Source organism: Chrysemys picta, chromosome 6 (assembly GCF_011386835.1).
Source record: "Chrysemys picta bellii isolate R12L10 chromosome 6, ASM1138683v2, whole genome shotgun sequence".
In the NCBI taxonomy this organism is placed as follows: domain Eukaryota; kingdom Metazoa; phylum Chordata; order Testudines; family Emydidae; genus Chrysemys; species Chrysemys picta.
The window spans coordinates 16,328,354-16,345,390 of NC_088796.1; the positions used below are offsets into that span (position 1 = coordinate 16,328,354).

At 43.7% G+C, this 17,037-nt stretch overlaps 1 protein-coding gene across 2 annotated transcripts in view; it reads left to right on the forward strand.

The window, feature by feature from the left end:
* The window catches only part of LOC101947948 (tetraspanin-36-like), a 52,720-nt gene extending 36,996 nt beyond the window's left edge, over positions 1-15,724 (forward strand). Inside the window, exons 4-7 of one of the 2 annotated variants that reach the window (XM_005296879.5) lie at positions 1,390-1,485; positions 5,603-5,755; positions 12,196-12,279; positions 14,006-15,724. In XM_005296879.5, coding sequence (XP_005296936.1) covers positions 1,390-1,485; positions 5,603-5,755; positions 12,196-12,279; positions 14,006-14,092 — 420 coding nt within the window. In that variant the 3' untranslated portion in view covers positions 14,093-15,724. Of the gene's footprint in view, positions 1-1,389; positions 1,486-5,602; positions 6,919-8,093; positions 8,645-12,195; positions 12,280-14,005 lie in introns of those variants that run through there. The other variant, XR_010602093.1, reaches the window with a different exon arrangement.
* Positions 15,725-17,037: the final 1,313 nt, after the last annotated feature.

The following is a 17,037-nucleotide window of genomic DNA, read 5'->3' on the forward strand; positions in this document are numbered from 1 at the left end:
AATCTGGTGACACACTGGCCATGAATATCATTATGTGATATATGTATGCATGATGTATAAAGAATTATGTATGTGTGCTTGAAATATATTCTTAAAATGTGTTTGGGAGGCATACATTGAGCCTGTCCTAGACAAAGGAATGTGGATTCCCCTGCCTGAGTAGCTTGATTACAGGCAGAGGACAATGAAAGTACATTTATATATAAGGTAAACAAAGCAAAAAAACTAACAAGCAATGGCGGAAGGAGCTTAGTGAACTCACCGGTTGTCAGGGTCTGCATCTCAGGAAGCCCTCCCGGCTCTTGAGGCAGAGACAATGGACTTTGGGTAATATAATGGGAGCAAAAAGAGATTTTATTTATCCGTCACTTAAGCACCCTCTGATCCCGTGGAAGTTGGATCTCCTAGCCTGGAGGGCTAGAGATGCTGGTAACTTGATGTAAGTAAGAAAGCTGCTAGCCAAAGATTGTAACTTGCTAAAATTAAGTTTTAGACACTAGAAAGTGTGTTGTGTTTTGTTTTGTTTGTAACCATACCTGTCTCTTTTTATCTTTCTAATAAACTGATTCTTAGTTTTACTGTAAACCATCTCAGTGCTATTGTAGTGAAGTAAGTGTGAGTCCTCAACTAAACTAACAGGCTGGTGTGTACCCTGTCTCTTTGGAGGCAGCAAACTTAATTTCTGTGAGTGTCACAGTGACAGGGACTAGACACTGCAGAAGAGATGTCTGTGGGGGAACTCAGGAACTGGGGTTCACTCATTGTTACCTGCAAAGCAAGGTTTAGACTGGAAGAGTCTTGAGGAATTTGCTGCTGAGGTAAACAGACTGGTGTGGCAGGGAGCTGACACAGTTAAAATTCCAATAAAGCTCACTCTTCATGAGGCAGAGAGGTAACACAGTGGCTTACAGCTCTAAGTGTCCTGAGCAGAACGTCACAATCTCCTTCTGTGAATTCCTTTTCTCCCACCCATCTTCTCACATCTGATCCTTTATTCTCAATTCTTCGGGATACAAGGGTGGAGTGTGAGTGCAGAATAGGGTTGTACCCACACATGTGCTGTGTAGAACAAAACCCTAAATAATGTGTGGATTTTTCTGGAAGAAGATGGAGACAGGTAGTACTTAGCTTAGTAGGTATCAGAGCAACCTTCTGATCAGCTTGCTGTCATGAATGTTCACAGAAGAGGGTTCTTAAAGTCAATAGGAGAATTATTTATGTCCAACAATGCCAGCAGGGTTAAGTGGCAACAGTATTTTACCAAAAGCATTATTTCACTTTTCATTGCACTCAATTTTGCTGGGTCTAGGTATCTTCTAAAGTTTCCATTTTAGAAGCTTCTGAACTGCTATCCTTATACAGAATATGCACTGTGTATTCTCATTTCAGGTAAAAACAGATGTGCAAGGCACAATGCATACAGTCTTCCAGAAATATGACGGGAAAAGTCCGGAGTCTGGTGTTGTGGATTACTTGCAAGAACAGGTAGGAAACCTTCTGATCTGCTGCTGAGAATTATTTAAAAATATCCAGTTGACATTAAACCATGCATGCAGCCTTTAGGGGGAAAATCAGTTTGCTACTTTCTAAAACCGGTTCTGCAAAATGCTCAGCACTGTCAGTTCTTATTCACTTCAGTGGCAATTGAGAGTACTCAGCTCCTTGCAGGTTTGGACCACAGGGCCCTGATCCAAAGTCCATTTAAGTTAATGGACTTAAGAAAGGCTCCTATTGACTTAAATGGGCTATAGATCAGGCCCTAAATGAGTGTGCTTAAATGGTCATCCACGGGAATTTATTTTGCCTTAGGTCCTATGTTGCTACGTATCACCATAGTATCTGAACTTTCATAATGAATAAATATTAAGAATTTTTATTGTACTGTGGACATTTAGTCTGTTTTATCTACTGGTAGGAGAGGAGAGGAGTATGTGGATCGGACAGAGATTTCTCTTAGAGGAGAGTCTATTGATAGAGATTCTCTAGGTTTTAGTGAGGAGGAGAGATGGAAGAGGATAAAGTATGGGCCAGATCAGACAAGAAACATTCACATAAAAAATAATCTGACACATCAGAAAAGGACAGACAAATAAACAGTGACAGGTTTTTAAAGTGCTTGTACACAAATGCTAGAAGTCTAAATAATAAGATGGGTGAACTAGAGTGCCTCATGTTAAAGGAGAATATTGATATAATAGGCATCACAGAAACCTGGTGGAGTGAGGACAATGAATGGGACACAATCACTGGGGTACAAAATATATCGAAGGACAGAACAGGTCATGCCGGGGGAGGAGGGGAGGAAGAGGTGGCACTATATGTGAAAGAAAAAGTAGAATCAAATGAAGTAAAAATCTTCAATGAATGCACATGTTCCATAGAATCTCTATGGATAGTAATTCCATGCTCTAATAAGAATATAACAGTAGGGATCTACTATTGACCACCTGACCAGGACGGTGAAAGTGATGATGAAATGCTAAGGAAGATTAGAGAGGCTATCAAAATAAAGAACTCAGTAATAGTGGGGGATTTCAATTATCCCCATATTGACTGGGTACATGTCACCTCAGGACGAAATGCAGAGACAAAATTTCTCGATACTTTAAATGACTGCTTCTTGGAGCAACTGGTACAGGAACCCACAAGGGGAAAGGCAATTCTCCATTTAGTCCTGAGTGGAGCGCAGGATCTGGTACAAGAGGTAACTGTAACAAGACCGCTTGGAAATAGTGACCATAATATAATAACATTTAACATTTCTGTGGTGGGAAGAACACCTCAGCAGCCCAACACTGTGGCATTTAATTTCAGAAAGGGGAACTATGCAAAAATGAGAAGATTAGTTAAGCAGAAATTAAAAGGTACAGTGACTAGAGTGAAATCCCTGCACGCTGCAGGGACACTTTTCAAAGACAACATAATAGAGGCCCAACTTAAATGTATAGCCCAAATTAAAAAACACAGTAAAAGAACTAAAAATGAGCCACCATGACTTAACTACCATGTAAAAGAAGCAGTGAGGGGGAAAAAAGGCATCTTTTAAAAAGTGAAAATCAAATCCTAGTGAAGTAAATAGAAAGGAGCATAAACACTGCCAAATTAAGTGTAAAAATGTAATAAGAAAAGCCAAAAAGGAGTTTGAAGAACAGCTAGCCAAAAACTCAAAAGGTAATAACAAAATGTTTTTCAGTACATCAGAAGCAGGAAGCCTGCTAAACAACCACTGGGGCCCCTGGACAATCAAGATACAAAAGGAGCACTTAAAGACGATAAAGTCATTGTGGAGAAACTAAATGAATTCTTTGCTTCAGTCTTCACGGCCGAGGCTGTTAGGGAGATTCCCAAATCTGAGCCGTCCTTTGTAGGTGACAAATCTGAGGAACTGTCACAGATTGAAGTATCACTAGAGGAGGTTTTGGAATTAATTGATAAACTTAACAGTAACAAGTCACCGGGACCAGATGGCATTCACTTAAGAGTTCTGAAAGAACTCAAAGGTGAAATTGCGGAACTATTAACTATGGTTTGTAACCTGTCCTTTAAATCAGCTTCTGTACCCAGTGACTGGAAGATAGCTAATGTAACGCCAATATTTAAAAAGGGCTCTAGAGGTGATCCTGGCAATTACAGACTGGTAAGTCTAGCGTCAGTACCGGGCAAATTAGTTGAAACAATAGTAAAGAATAAAATTGTCACACACATAGAAGAATGTAAATTGTTGGGCAAAAGTCAACATGGTTTCTGTAAAGGGAAATCATGTCTTACTAATCTATTAGAGTTCTTTGAAGGGGTCAACAAACATGTGGACAAGGGGGATCCAGTGGACATAGTGTACTTAGATTTCCAGAAAGCCTTTGACAAGGTCCCTCACCAAAGGCTCTTACATAAATTAAGTTGTCATGGGATAAGAGGGAAGATCCTTTCATGGCTTGAGAACTGGTTAAAAGATGGGGAACAAAGGGTAGGAATAAATGGTAAATTTTCCGAATGGAGAGGGGTAACTAGTGGTGTTCCCCAAGGGTCAGTCGTAGGACCAATCCTCTTCAACTTATTCATAAATGATCTGGAGAAAGGGGTAAACAGTGAGGTGGCAAAGTTTGCAGACGATACTAAACTGCTCAAGATAGTTAAGACCAAAGCAGACTGTGAAGAACTTCAAAAAGATCTCACAAAACTAAGTGATTGGGCAACAAAATGGCAAATGAAATTTAATGTGGATAAATGTAAAGTAATACACATTGGAAAAAAATAACCCCAACTACACATACAATATGATGGGGGCTAATTTAGCTACAACTAATCAAGAAAGAGATCTTGGAGTCATTGTGGATAGTTCTCTGAAGATGTCCACGCAGTGTGTAGCGGCAGTCAAAAAAGCAAACAGGATGTTAGGAATAATTCAAAAAGGAATAGAGAATAAGATGGAGAATATCTTATTGCCCTTATATAAATCCATAGTACGCCCACATCTTGAATACTGTGTGCAGATGTGGTCTCCTCATCTCAAAAAAGATATAGTGGCATTAGAAAAGGTTCAGAGAAGGGCAACTAAAATTATTAGGGGTTTAGAACGGGTCCCATATGAGGAGAGATTAAAGAGACTAGGACTTTTCAGCTTGGAAAAGAGGAGACTAAGGGAGGATATAATAGAGATATATAAAATCATGAGTGGTGTGGAGAAAGTGAATAAGGAAAAGTTATTTACTGGTTCCCATAATATAAGAACTAGGGACCGCCAAATGAAATTAATGGGCAGCAGGTTTAAAACAAATAAAAGGAAGTTCTTCTTCACACAGTGCACATTCAACCTGTGGAACTCCTTGCCTGAGGAGGTTGTGAAGACTAGGACTATAACAGGGTTTAAAAGAGAACTAGATAAATTCATGGAGGTTAATTCCATTAATGGCTATTAGCCATGATGAGTAAGGAATGGTGTCCCTAGCCTGTTTGTCAGAGGGTGGAGATGGATGGCAGGAGAGAGATCACTTGATCATTACCTGTTAGGTTCACTCCCTCTGGGGCACCTGGCATTAGCCACTGTCGGTAGACAGGATACTGGGCTGGATGGACCTTTGGTCTGACCCATATGGCCATTCTTATGTTCTTATGTAGTTTCTTGACGTACTGAATTTTTTTGTATAAATCCGTCCTCCATTGTGATTGTAGCCACACAAATAATATTACTAACAAAAGAAAAGGATGTATTTCTGATCTTGTTTTTGCTCTATCTGTAGTTCACGTGCTGATGAAGCAACTTCCCTTTTCCTCCTTCCATTATTTTTAGACTGCGTACAGTATCTCAAGAAGAAAAGTGCTGTATTTGCCAAATCCTGTGCAGGGCTGAGAGCTCTGAATTTGGATTTCAATGGGACTGGAGGGCATTTGCCTTTAAAAAACAAAAACAAACAAACCCCACTACTGTAGTGGTCTAATTCACTACACCTTACAACAGTGTGACTGCGGTGTTTTGATAGATTACTTTAGAATACTGTAACTTCTTTATTAGTCAGCATCTTGCAGAGACTTACCTGCATGACATTCCTAAGTATGGTACAACTTAACTCTGTTTGCATTAATTTAGTTACTTGTTGTTTCACAGCTTCGATGTTGTGGAGTAACTAACTATACCGACTGGACAGCCACCCAGTGGTTTAATACCACTGGCAATAACAGTGTTCCTCTGAGCTGCTGCAAACAAGACATTAAGAACTGCACAGGACATCTGAATGAGCCACAGGATCTCAATACAAAGGTGAGGATAAATGACCCTGAAACTGGAAAGTGCCACCATGGGCTGTGATATCATTAGATTCCTCTGAGCCAGCCAGAGGCTGAAGCTGACAGAGCAGCTGCAAAAAGCAGTCCAAGCAGAGACTCACAGACACTGAGGATCTCATCAGACTATTTTCTATAGTTTTTACTCTGAACATTCTTTTTCCTGTGCTGATTGGCTCTTTGCTCCAACCTGTTCTGCCCTCTCCCTTCCTTTGTCTTTCCATCTAGCTAATCCCCTCCTTAGGCCTGCTCTGCACTACAAAGTTAGGTTGCATTGCCTTGCATTGACCTAGCTGGGTATGTCTCTACACTTAAATTTGTCTCCCTCTGATGTAAGCGCCTTGTAACAGCAAATCACTAACACGCCTCCCTGAGCAGTGTTGAGCCATGGACGATGTACTGCGGTTGAAGCAGCACCTATGTTGACCCTAACAGTCTCCAATGGCTGTCCACAATGTCTAGCACTGACCACTCTGGGCAAAGTTGTGAACTCCACTGCCTAGGGGTCACAGAGACCAGAAGGCCCTTCCTCCTTTAAAGCCCCGCAAATTTTGAAATGCCTTTTTCCTGATTGTCCAGCTTGGTAAGCACACCTAGCAGCTCTCCATTGTTGTGTGTAACTGTGCTGCTGACCACGGTAGCTACATGCTCCTGACTTGGAATAGACCGGAGATATTGGATCTCCTGGGCCTGCGGGGAGAAGAGGCTGTGTAACACAGCTATGGACCAGCCATAGAAACGTGGACATCCATGAGCAGATTGCACAGGGGATGCAGGAAAAGGAGTACGACAGGGGCTAGCAGCAGTGCTGTGTGAAAGCGAAGGAACTGCATCAGGCATATCAGAAGGCCATGGAGGCATACAGTCGATTTGGGGCTGAACCACAGACCTGCTGCTTTTACAAAGAGCTGCATGCCATACTTGGTGGAGACACCCCCTCCCCCGCAGACCACTGTGGATACCTCCGAGGAGCCCAACCACTGACCCCGGCCATGAACAGCGAGGATGAGGAGGATGGGGGATTTGTGAGTGAGGGTGTCCAGCTATGCCGTGAGCCAGGACCTGTTTGAGGCTCCACTGCAGTCCTCTCAGTCCGGCAGTTGAGCATGGGCGAGCCCAGTGCGGGGAATGGAACCTCGGGTAAGTGTGTAATTGTATTTTCCATTATAACGATGTAATGATGGTGCCCCCAACGTAACAGGACACAGCTATTGACTTTAATTAATTTACTCGTACTAGAAGAGGTAGCAGCACAATGTGACATACCCAGGGTACAATCTAGACTAGTGAGTAGCTGTGTCACCCCGGCCCTCTAACATGGGGTGCCTTTGCTGTTATTGCCTCCACTGCTGGACTGCTCACAAACAGCCTCTAGTATGTAAATCACTCCCAGCTATGTCTGTGTGCACTTGCAACCTGCCGGCCACACTCGGGCTTTTATCTGCTTGAGTTATACTGCAGGGTGACCCCAGCACACTCCCAGTCCAGACTTTCCCCCAGAAATGAACGTCTTGTACTGCCCAGTCCTCTCCTGGACAATACAAGCGCATATAAAGTCCGGGCATTTTATATGCACAAATCCTGTTATCCCAAATGGAGTTTCCCAAACACGTCAGTTCACCACATGCTCTCAACAGTCTTACCTTGTACAAAGATTATTACAATAGTGTGTTGGGAGTACACACTGTCACAACACAGAGGGAGCATTGTTATCTGCTTTTCATTCCCCTCTAGAGTTAGGCAGGCAGGGCTTGTGGCGCAGTTTGTTTATGTACACAGGGATGTCCCTTGAATCTTCCAGAGAGATCTCAATGAAACTTACATGGAGATATTATGCAGTCTTCTCCTGAAGGATTCAAGGGCTGACAGCCTTATTTCTTCCTCTGCAGTAGGACACTTTCCCATGTCTGTCAGCAGTACACAGGCTAGCAGCATATGGATCCGGGTGGCTTTGGGACAACAGCAGCAGCTGTGCTCTTGTCACCCTCAGGAGTGAGATATCAGTTAAAATCACCACTTCCTGTGGAAAATGGTGCCAGTATTCAGAGCCATTGCCCTATATTCATTTTCATGCAACCAAGCAATTCCTTCCTCATTTCCCTTACCCTGCTGGGCCGTTCTCACCATGGCTCGAGCTCTGAGTGGTGTCATGCACAAGCACGCCAAAGCAGAAGTGTCAATAAGCCTGTATTGTTTAAAACTTGAAGGAAGCAAGTTTTTATTATTATTATTATTATAAGGGAGTTTTGAATCTTAACTTTTGCTTTCCATTGTGACTATACTGACAATGGTTCCTCTGTGTGTTTTGTCTGTAGCTGCTGCCATTGCAGCCTTGAAGGGTTCCCCTTCCACACCTGTGCAACGCCTGAGCAAGATAAGGAGGACAAAGAAGAGGACTCAGGATGACATATTCAGTGAGATCCTGCAAGCCAATGCTGCATCGAACTGTGAGCAGGGGGCCTAGAGGATGAATGTTGCACACTGTATGGAGAAGGAAAGAGCCGACAGTAGAAAGGCACAGGAGCACCATCAGGAAAAGGAGTGAGAAATGCATGAGGACATAACCGGGCTTCTCCAGCAGCAAACACAGATACTTCAGACTCTTGTGAATCTACAGGGTCAACAGTCATGGGCTCACCTCCCTTTGTAGTCTGTCGAAAACTCCATTACACACCTCCGTACACCTCCTCAGCATTCCACGTGGCATCAGGGGCTGCATCCCTCTCCTATCACTCTGCCCCAGGGGACAGTCAGGACAACCACAGCTTCACATATGCTGACCTGTGAAAGCCACGGTTCCTGTATATGTAGCTAAAATGGACGTGAATGTTCTTTCCCCTTGTTAAAGTTCTCTTCCATTAATTTATTACGTTTTTAATGTGTTTGTGTTTAAATCGCACAGATTTTTCTTTGGCCTGGTTTTGTTTCTCAAAAAATTCTATTCTTTGGAAAGTAATTCATCTTTATTAAGTCACAGCATACCACAAAATCATAGAAATGTAGGGCTGGAAGGGACCTCAAGAAGTCATCAAGTCCAGCCTATTGCTCTGTGGCAGAACCAAGTATAACTAGACTGTCTCTGACAGGTGCTTGTGCAACTTGGTTTTAAATGCTGCAGAGTGCCCAGTGGTACTGAAAGCACCCACTTATGTGTTATTGTACAGGTTGACACAACTCATCGAACCAGTGACAAACACAGTGTAATATCATAAATGGACAGCAAGCACCGCAAAATTAATAGCTGCATTGACAGTGTTATATTCATAGATATACACCAAGCGTCACACAATTCCTGACTGGCCCCAAAACAGCAGGGCCAGATAGAGCACAGCGCATCACAACGACCTACTGTGGCTTACTTTTAAAGTGCTCTTTCAAAACCTCCCTGGGCCGTATAGCTCCATGTTAAGCTCTTCTAACCAGGGCCGGCTCCAGGGTTTTGGCCGCCCCAAGCAGCCAAAACCAAAAAAAAAAAAAAAAAAAGCCGCGTCCGCGATCGCGATCTACGGCGGCAATTCGGCGGGAGGTCCTTCACTCCGAGCCGGAGTGAGGGACCGTCCGCCGAATACCTGGACCTGCCGCCCCTCTCCCGACCGGCCGCCCCAAGCACCTGCTTGAGAAGCTGGTGCCTGGAGCCGGCCCTGCTTCTAACAGCCCTTGTGTCTGGCTGTTCAAACCCAACAGACAGCTGCTCCACCTCCATCCCGGCAGCAACTTTCCCCCCTTTGTTTCACAGATATTATGCAGGACACAGCAGTCAGCTGTTACCATTGGGATGTTTTTTCACTGAGATCCAACCTTGCGAACAAACCAGCATCCCAGTGTCCCTTCAGTCTACCAAAAGCACATTCAGCAGTCATTCTGCACCTGCTGAGCCAGTAGTTGAATCTTTCCTTGGTGCTGTCAAGGAGGCTGAAGTACGTCGTCTTGAGCCAGGGAAGCAAGGGGTAGGCTGGGTCCCTTAGGATTACTATTGGCATTTCAACATTGCCAATGGTAATCTGCTGGTCAGGAAGGAAAGTTCCTGAACAGTCCTGAGCTCTTAAAGATGCAAGCGTCATACACCTTCCCTGACCAGCCAGCAGTGATGTTGGTGAAACATCCCTGGTGAGCCAACAACGCTTACATAACCATAGAAAAGTAGCCCTTTCTGTTGATGTACTCCATGGCAAGGTGGGCTGGCGCCAAAATAGGGATATGCATGCTGTCTATTGCTCCACCACAGCTTTGGGAACCCCATTGCTGCAAATCCATCTACTGTGTTCTGAACATTGCCTAGAGTCACAGTCCTGAGTAGCTGGAAATGATGAATGGTCCTGCACACTTGCACTACAATGGCCCCCCACAGTGGATTTTCCAACTACAAAATTATTTCCCACTGACTGGTAGCAATCTGGTGTTGCAAGTTTCCACAGTGCGATCTCCACTCCATTTCTCTGCTTCTCCACTGTCAGTGTCTGGTGTCTTTGTGCTGGAGGGCTGAAGTGAGCTTGGCACACAGATGCAGGAATGTGGTCTTGTGCATCCGAAAGTTCTGCAGACCCTGTTCATCACCCCAAGCCTGCATTATGATCTGATCCCACCAGTCAGTGCTCATTTGTCAGGTCTAACAGCGGTGCTTCCCTGTCTGCAACTGCTCAGTGAATGCCACCAACGACCTTGAATTGGTTTTTGCTATGTCTCACAGCAAACTGACCTTGACAAAACCGCTGGTTCGGTTCTTCTTATAGCTCTGCAAATACCGGAGGATCATGCGTCCTGTGCTTGCAACACTTACGACAATAGTCCAGAGCTGTGCGGAGAGTGAGGAAGGCCATGAGGGTTCATGGGATTTTTAAAAAAGGCCTTAAAATTATGGGATATAGATGACTTTTGTGGGACGGAGACAGTTCCATGCTGGGAAGCTGACCCCTTGCTCCCACTCTTTCCTGCACAACTCATTTCTGCCCCACTGTGCAATGCCAACACTTCCTAAAAGACTGGATAGTGGTGGGTTGCACACTGGGATACCTGTCCATGGTGCATTGCACTATGCATCTGTACAAGCACTCCTGGTGACTTTGCACAGCGCCAGCACAAGGAACCAAGTATGCATGCGCACAAGCAGTATACTAACTGGGGCGGCTGTATGCTGATGTAACTTGTGTCAACAAAAGCTTGTAGTGTAGACTTGGCCTTACATAACCCCACTGAAAGGATTTAAATATTAAAAGCACTAAAAATCACAGAAGGCGACATTTGTAGCCATCACATTGTTCTCACATTTTCATCTCCAAGGTAACTTGCCAGAAGCTAAGACTGGATGACGGGGTGGATCACTCAGAATTGCCCTGTTCTGTTCATTCCCTCTGAAGCATCCTGGCAGTGGCCACTATTGGAAGACAGGATACTGAGCTAGATGGACAATTGGTCTGACCCAGTATGGCTGTCCTTATGTTCACTCTGTATGTTATATCCCTTTCCCCTAATCTTTATCTGTCTTGACTGTTTAGATTGTAAACTTTATGGGGCAGGGACTGTCTCTCATTATGTTTTTACTGTGTCTAGCACAATGGGGCCTCATTCTTGGTTGGCCCTTAGGCACCATCAGAATATGAGTAATAATATTTTCATAATCTATGCCTGGTCAGTACTGGATAGGAGACAACCGAGGAAAACCCAGCTGCTGTGGGAAGAGTGCTGGGGATTTGGTAGATGACCCTGCTACCTCACTAATGAATCGATCCTCTTCAGCTCGGGAGAAGGATTATGCTACCAACCCTAGATTTTACATCAAATTCTGGAATAAATTATGACATTCATTCAGTATTCATAGGGTTTAATTTAGAAAAAAATTGCACCCATCTTCCCCACTTTGGGACCCCACAAACCCTCATTTTACCTTGTGGACACCACCACAAGCCGCCTGGCTCTGTATGTGGCAACTTCCTTTATACAGTAACTGAACGGGGCCATATAAGACTCATAGAAACTATAGATGGCAGAGTTATTAGATTGTCGAGTGCATCTCCTGAGCAGTGCAAGAGCAGTAGCTTGTTTCAAGGCCAAGACTGCTGCCGTTGACCACATAGCAGAGCAGCACAAGGTCCTGCCTAGGGCCGGCTCCAGGCACCAGTGCAGCAAGCAGGTGCCTGGGGTGGCCAACGGAAAGGGACGGCACGTCTGGGTCTTCGGCGGCAATTCAGCGGTGGGTCCCTCAGTCCCTCTCGGAGGGAAGGACCCGCTGCCGAATTGCCGCCGAAGAATGAAGCAGCGGCAACTTTTTTTTATTTTTTTTGCCGCTTGGAGCTGGCCCTGGTCCTGCCCCTGTGAGATTGTGTGCAAAACCTGCCCCATTGTATTGGATTTGTTGGTTTGTTCTCAGTTTAACAGGCTAATCAAATGGCAGCTAAATCTTCCTTTTCTACATCTCTACAGGGCTGTGCGGAGAAAGTGGAAAATGGGCTACAGGCTGTATTGAGCTATGCTATGCTCGTGATCCTAGGATTTGCCATCATAAAGGTATTTAATTGTAACGACGTACATTTCTTCCCCCACAGAAAACAGTGCCATTTTCCTACTCGCCCAATCCCTTAAGTAACTTTGCTGCAATTTGCTGCTCTTTCCATGGCTTTGCGTGACATCCATTTCCAAGGGAGCAAAAGCTGGGTGGAGAAGTGGGGAGGGATAAGACTGCTTCTAACAGCAATTTTCCCAGGGATTTCTGCTTGGAAATTGTTTGGGTCAGAGAGGAGGCTGCAAGAACACACTAACCAAATCCACTGCATTCCCGCTGCGTGGTCTTTGAATGGAGGGGCTTTAACAGGCTGAGGGAGAGGAAGAGGAAGCATGCCAAAGAGCTGCTGTATCCCTACTTCTAACTTCGTGTCTCAGTTTTGCACCAGTTTTCTCTTTTCTGCCTGCATTCGGGGATGGGACGATCCTGCCCAAAACTAGAAAAAGATTTGATGGGACTGAGTGAAAGGCTGAACTGTATTAGTCATTTGCTAAGAGATGCATTTTTTTTTTTTACATTTTTAAAATGGATGCTATGGCCCAGATGTAGCTTTCTAAAATACAAGATTTTCCATAACTTAAGACCCAATGTCTCCATGGAATTTTTTTTTAAAAAGCTAAGGTTTTGTTTTAAAAAAAACAAATAAATAGTCCTTTGTGTGGGAACCCGAGAATTAAATTGACTGCAAATTAAATACAAGCAAGCATGAAGCTGACTAGCTTGTTTTTATTATTCAAACTGAGGGATATGTAAAAAAAGAATCAAATTGCATAGAGTAAAAATTAGCTTTTTAAAACCCAGGCATTAAACTTTCCATACTTAAGAAGATTTGGTCCCTGAGTTTTAATCTAATAATTTCTCCTTTATCATTGTCCCTTTTATCATTTTTCCAGAGATTCCTATCCTCTTCCCCATTGACTGGGAGGACATGTCAAAGCCAATGGCAAAATGTTCCCTTAAATTATATACATGCTATAAAAGAGTTGTATCAAAGTAACTGTTTTTACTATTTAATGCCCGAGTCCTACACTTGCATTAATGTGGGAGCTAGGGTCCACTGATGCAGATCTGAATGTAGGAGGAGGGCCTGATTTGGTGATAAAGTCAAAAGTTTCCTTTTCCTAGTTCACTGTCAGGGCAAGATTGGCATCTAGAGTATATTTTTTAGCATTTTTTCTAGTGTAGTGTTAAATTACTTCAGTGAAGGGGCTTCCACCACTTCCTTCTGATTACTCCACAGTCCAATAAATTTTATCTTCTCATCACTATTATTTCTTTGTAATTGACTGTAGTCAGTTCTTCCATCAGTCACCACTTCTGTTCTCTTCTAATTGTTGTAGCATAATATGTTTTTGTCTTTTATTGCATACCTGTATATGCTTAAACATATTACAGATCTATATTCTAAACCCAGCACAGCCTTATTCATAGCAGATGCTGCCTAGGAATTAATGTTTCTGAAATAAATTTATGGGAAAAACAGTGGGAGAAAACCCAGAGTCCATATCACTATTTAAAAGTAACCTTTAAAGACACCTTTAGAAAATCAATACATTTATTTTTTCAGTATTATGTTGTTTAGAGCGCTGTTACAATGCACTTTACAAATATGTAGAAGGCAACGTCCCTGCCACAGAGAGGTTAAATTTAATTCAAGCATAGATAAAACATACGATAAATTCAACCTCCAAAAGAAATAGTAAAGCTAAAGATCCCTTTTTTCCTTTTCAGTTCTTTGGAATGCTGAGTGTCTGTGTGCTCACATGCAAGAGGGAAGACAATGGCTACCAACCCCTGTACTCAGGGGTATTTGCTTGATAAGACGATGGAAAGATAATTTTTCATCTGCTTCTTCGTGATAAAATGGATTTGTATAGATGCCCCAAATGGACAATGTATTACCCCTTTGTTAAATACTGTATTTTATTTACGTGAGCAGAAAGAACACTGTTAAGATTTGGAAGTATATGGTTTTAAGTATATCCTGTGAAATGACAGCTTCAGTGTGCAGTGTCCCTTGGTAACAACCTGATTTCATGTACCTTAACTTTCTTTAGGGCTGTTTCACACTCACATGTGTGACATTCCCTAAAACGACAGCAGATGGTGTGATAGACTCCAAAAAGAAACCCTACTTCTTGCAAGTTTTACATTTGTCAGACCTATTTGTAACCTGAAACTCATAGAAGAAATTGTTTTTAATCATTAAACTGATAATGCAGCCATGGTGCATTCTAGACTCTCTTCAATGTTTCCAACAAGAAATCAGTCCCATGACAAATGTTCAAGCAGCAAAAGAAATCTGTAAATAGAAGGTTTGAATATTCCTGTTTATAAGCATTATTATTCAAGGGTACATTTCACTGTTGCTGACATGTTTTTTTCTCTCCAATTTGTAACTGCTGTAATTCAGTTTGCTTTAAAGACGAGCATGAATCATATCCTCAGACCAAGACACCCCTGAACTTTGGGCAAATTTCAAATCCAGATCTGAGGTTTGCAGCTGTCTCTTTTGTCTACCAATGGGATGAATCGACCCCTCAGATCTGAGTATCTCCAAACTCTGGGGAAGTCTGAATTAGAAGTTTATCACTTTGGCCAATCTCTGGTTCTTTTAATTTAAAATCAAGAATTTCTGAGGCAAGGCACTTAATTTTTCCCATTTTGATACCAAGTTCTAAAATGTTATCTGTACTGATGTTTTTATATTTGTCTCTCTTACAATTAATTTTGAAGTCAGTGGGACTATTTACATGAAGGCTGCAGGATTGGTCCCACTGGAAATATGAGGCTTGGGGATTTGTTATAGTTCTCATTTAAAGTGGTGGCCTAAAGGAAGTGGCTGCACAGAGGATTTCTTACTGTTAGATTACACGTTTTCTTCACGCTTCTCTGGATGACTGAACAATTTCAAGAACCTATTACATTATGGCAAACAATTCTGTATAGTACTCTTTTTGAGTCATTAGGATTTTTTGTTGTTTTGTTTTTTTGAAGGTCTGCTGAATGTGATCACCTTTTGGGTCACATAGAGCAACAAAAATCCCTCTTAACAGCTTTAAATGTCAACCTTGAAATTATTCCGTTCCTTGTGTTTCTTTTCTTTTTAAACCAGGGTGAGGGATTAGTCTGGCTGATACAGACTGTTAGAAAAGAAACAGCAGAAATCCTCTTGAGACAGGCAAACATTTGCTATAGGAATAGAATAGAGTGTGTTTCTCTAAAGCTATCTTAAAAAGGAGTATGGGCTGAATGTGAGCTTTTAGTCTGTTATCTTTTTCTCAAGAGATGGAAAGCGGAACTGCTGACTTAAGTTTATTCCTCTGTAGATGTGTGTGTTAGGAATGGTTATTGTTTTTTTTATTTAAGCATTTGGGTCTTGTGTGCTTTGTCTTCTCTTAATGCCAAAACAAAAAACCCTTCTGGAATATATTTTAATCAATTAAGAAATGCCACTCATTACTACATTTCATTCCATCTTAAAAATTATTTATGAGAAAGATGTAAGCCAGGCCATTCTCAATGAGAGAAAACATTTCCTTTCCAAATGTACCTGGGCTAGGGCAATGAAAGAGTCCTGTCTTATGCTCTGCTCAGTGAAAGAAGCCTACTAGTGCCTTGCAAAGCAGTGTTTGTGACTGGCTGGGGTGCGTGTGGATGTGACAGGCTGTGTGTGTGTGTGTATGACAGGCTAGGGGGAGAGGATAATAGGCTGTGATGGGGGTGTAGTGTGAAGGTAAGAGTGGCGGGATACACGTAGTGTGTGCAGGGGCTGCAGGTGTGCTTGGCTGGAGTGTGTGTGTGGGGGGGTGCAGCTGTGTCTGGCCGTGATACATGTAAAGTGTGGGTATGAATGGTGGTGTATCTGGCTGGCGGTACAGACGTGCCTGGCTGGGGGAGGAGGGAGTAGTGTGCACAGGTGTGTCTGGCTGAGAGGATTGGGGTTCCTGATAGCAGTGGGAAGGGAATGCTAGGTTCGACCCAGGGCTGGGGGCCTTGCTAGGAGGAGGGGAGTGCTAGCCATGGGGCATTGCCTAGGCTCGGCGCTCGAGTCCCTGGCCTTATTGGAAATCCTGGGAGGTGGGTGGGTGCAAGCCCACCTACATCTAAAGGCCTCTCCCCCAGCCTTGTGGGAGGGACCACTGGACCCGGGAACCAACTGAAAATGGAGGACAACTAATGAATAACAGGGTTAGGAGGAGTGAAGGTCACTCGGGTCCCTGGCAGCGGGCGGGAGGATGCTAGGCTGGCTCAGGCCAGAGGGTGGTCCTAGACTGGAATCTGGACAGAACATGGGTGCAACCAGACGGGTCAAGAGGGAAATCAAGGCTGGTCTGGCGCACACTGACAAAGGGCGGAGGAGCTCCGCAATGCTCTCTCTAGGGGAGGGGTGATGAGTGGTGAGTGCAGCCTGAATGACTGTGCCAGAAGCCAATGAGAGCTCCCCGGGCTGCGCTGTGACCAAGTTGCAAAGGGACTACAGCGGAGGGAACAGGATAGGGCCAGGCCTCAGGAGCCAATCCGAGGAATAAACTAGCTGAATGGGGCAGTGTCAGAGAGACATGGGCCAATCCGGAAAGGCTCCTTAAGCGGGAAGTGAGACCACCTGGGAGTGCAAGAGATAGATAAGAGGGCAGGGCCTTAGTGGCAGAAGGAGTTTGCGGGAACCCCTCACAGACAGCGAGAGGGATTTTATCCCCACCAGGCCTGGGACCCTGAGCACAAGTAGTGCCTCCCCTCCCCTGCCCCAGCTGTGATGGGGG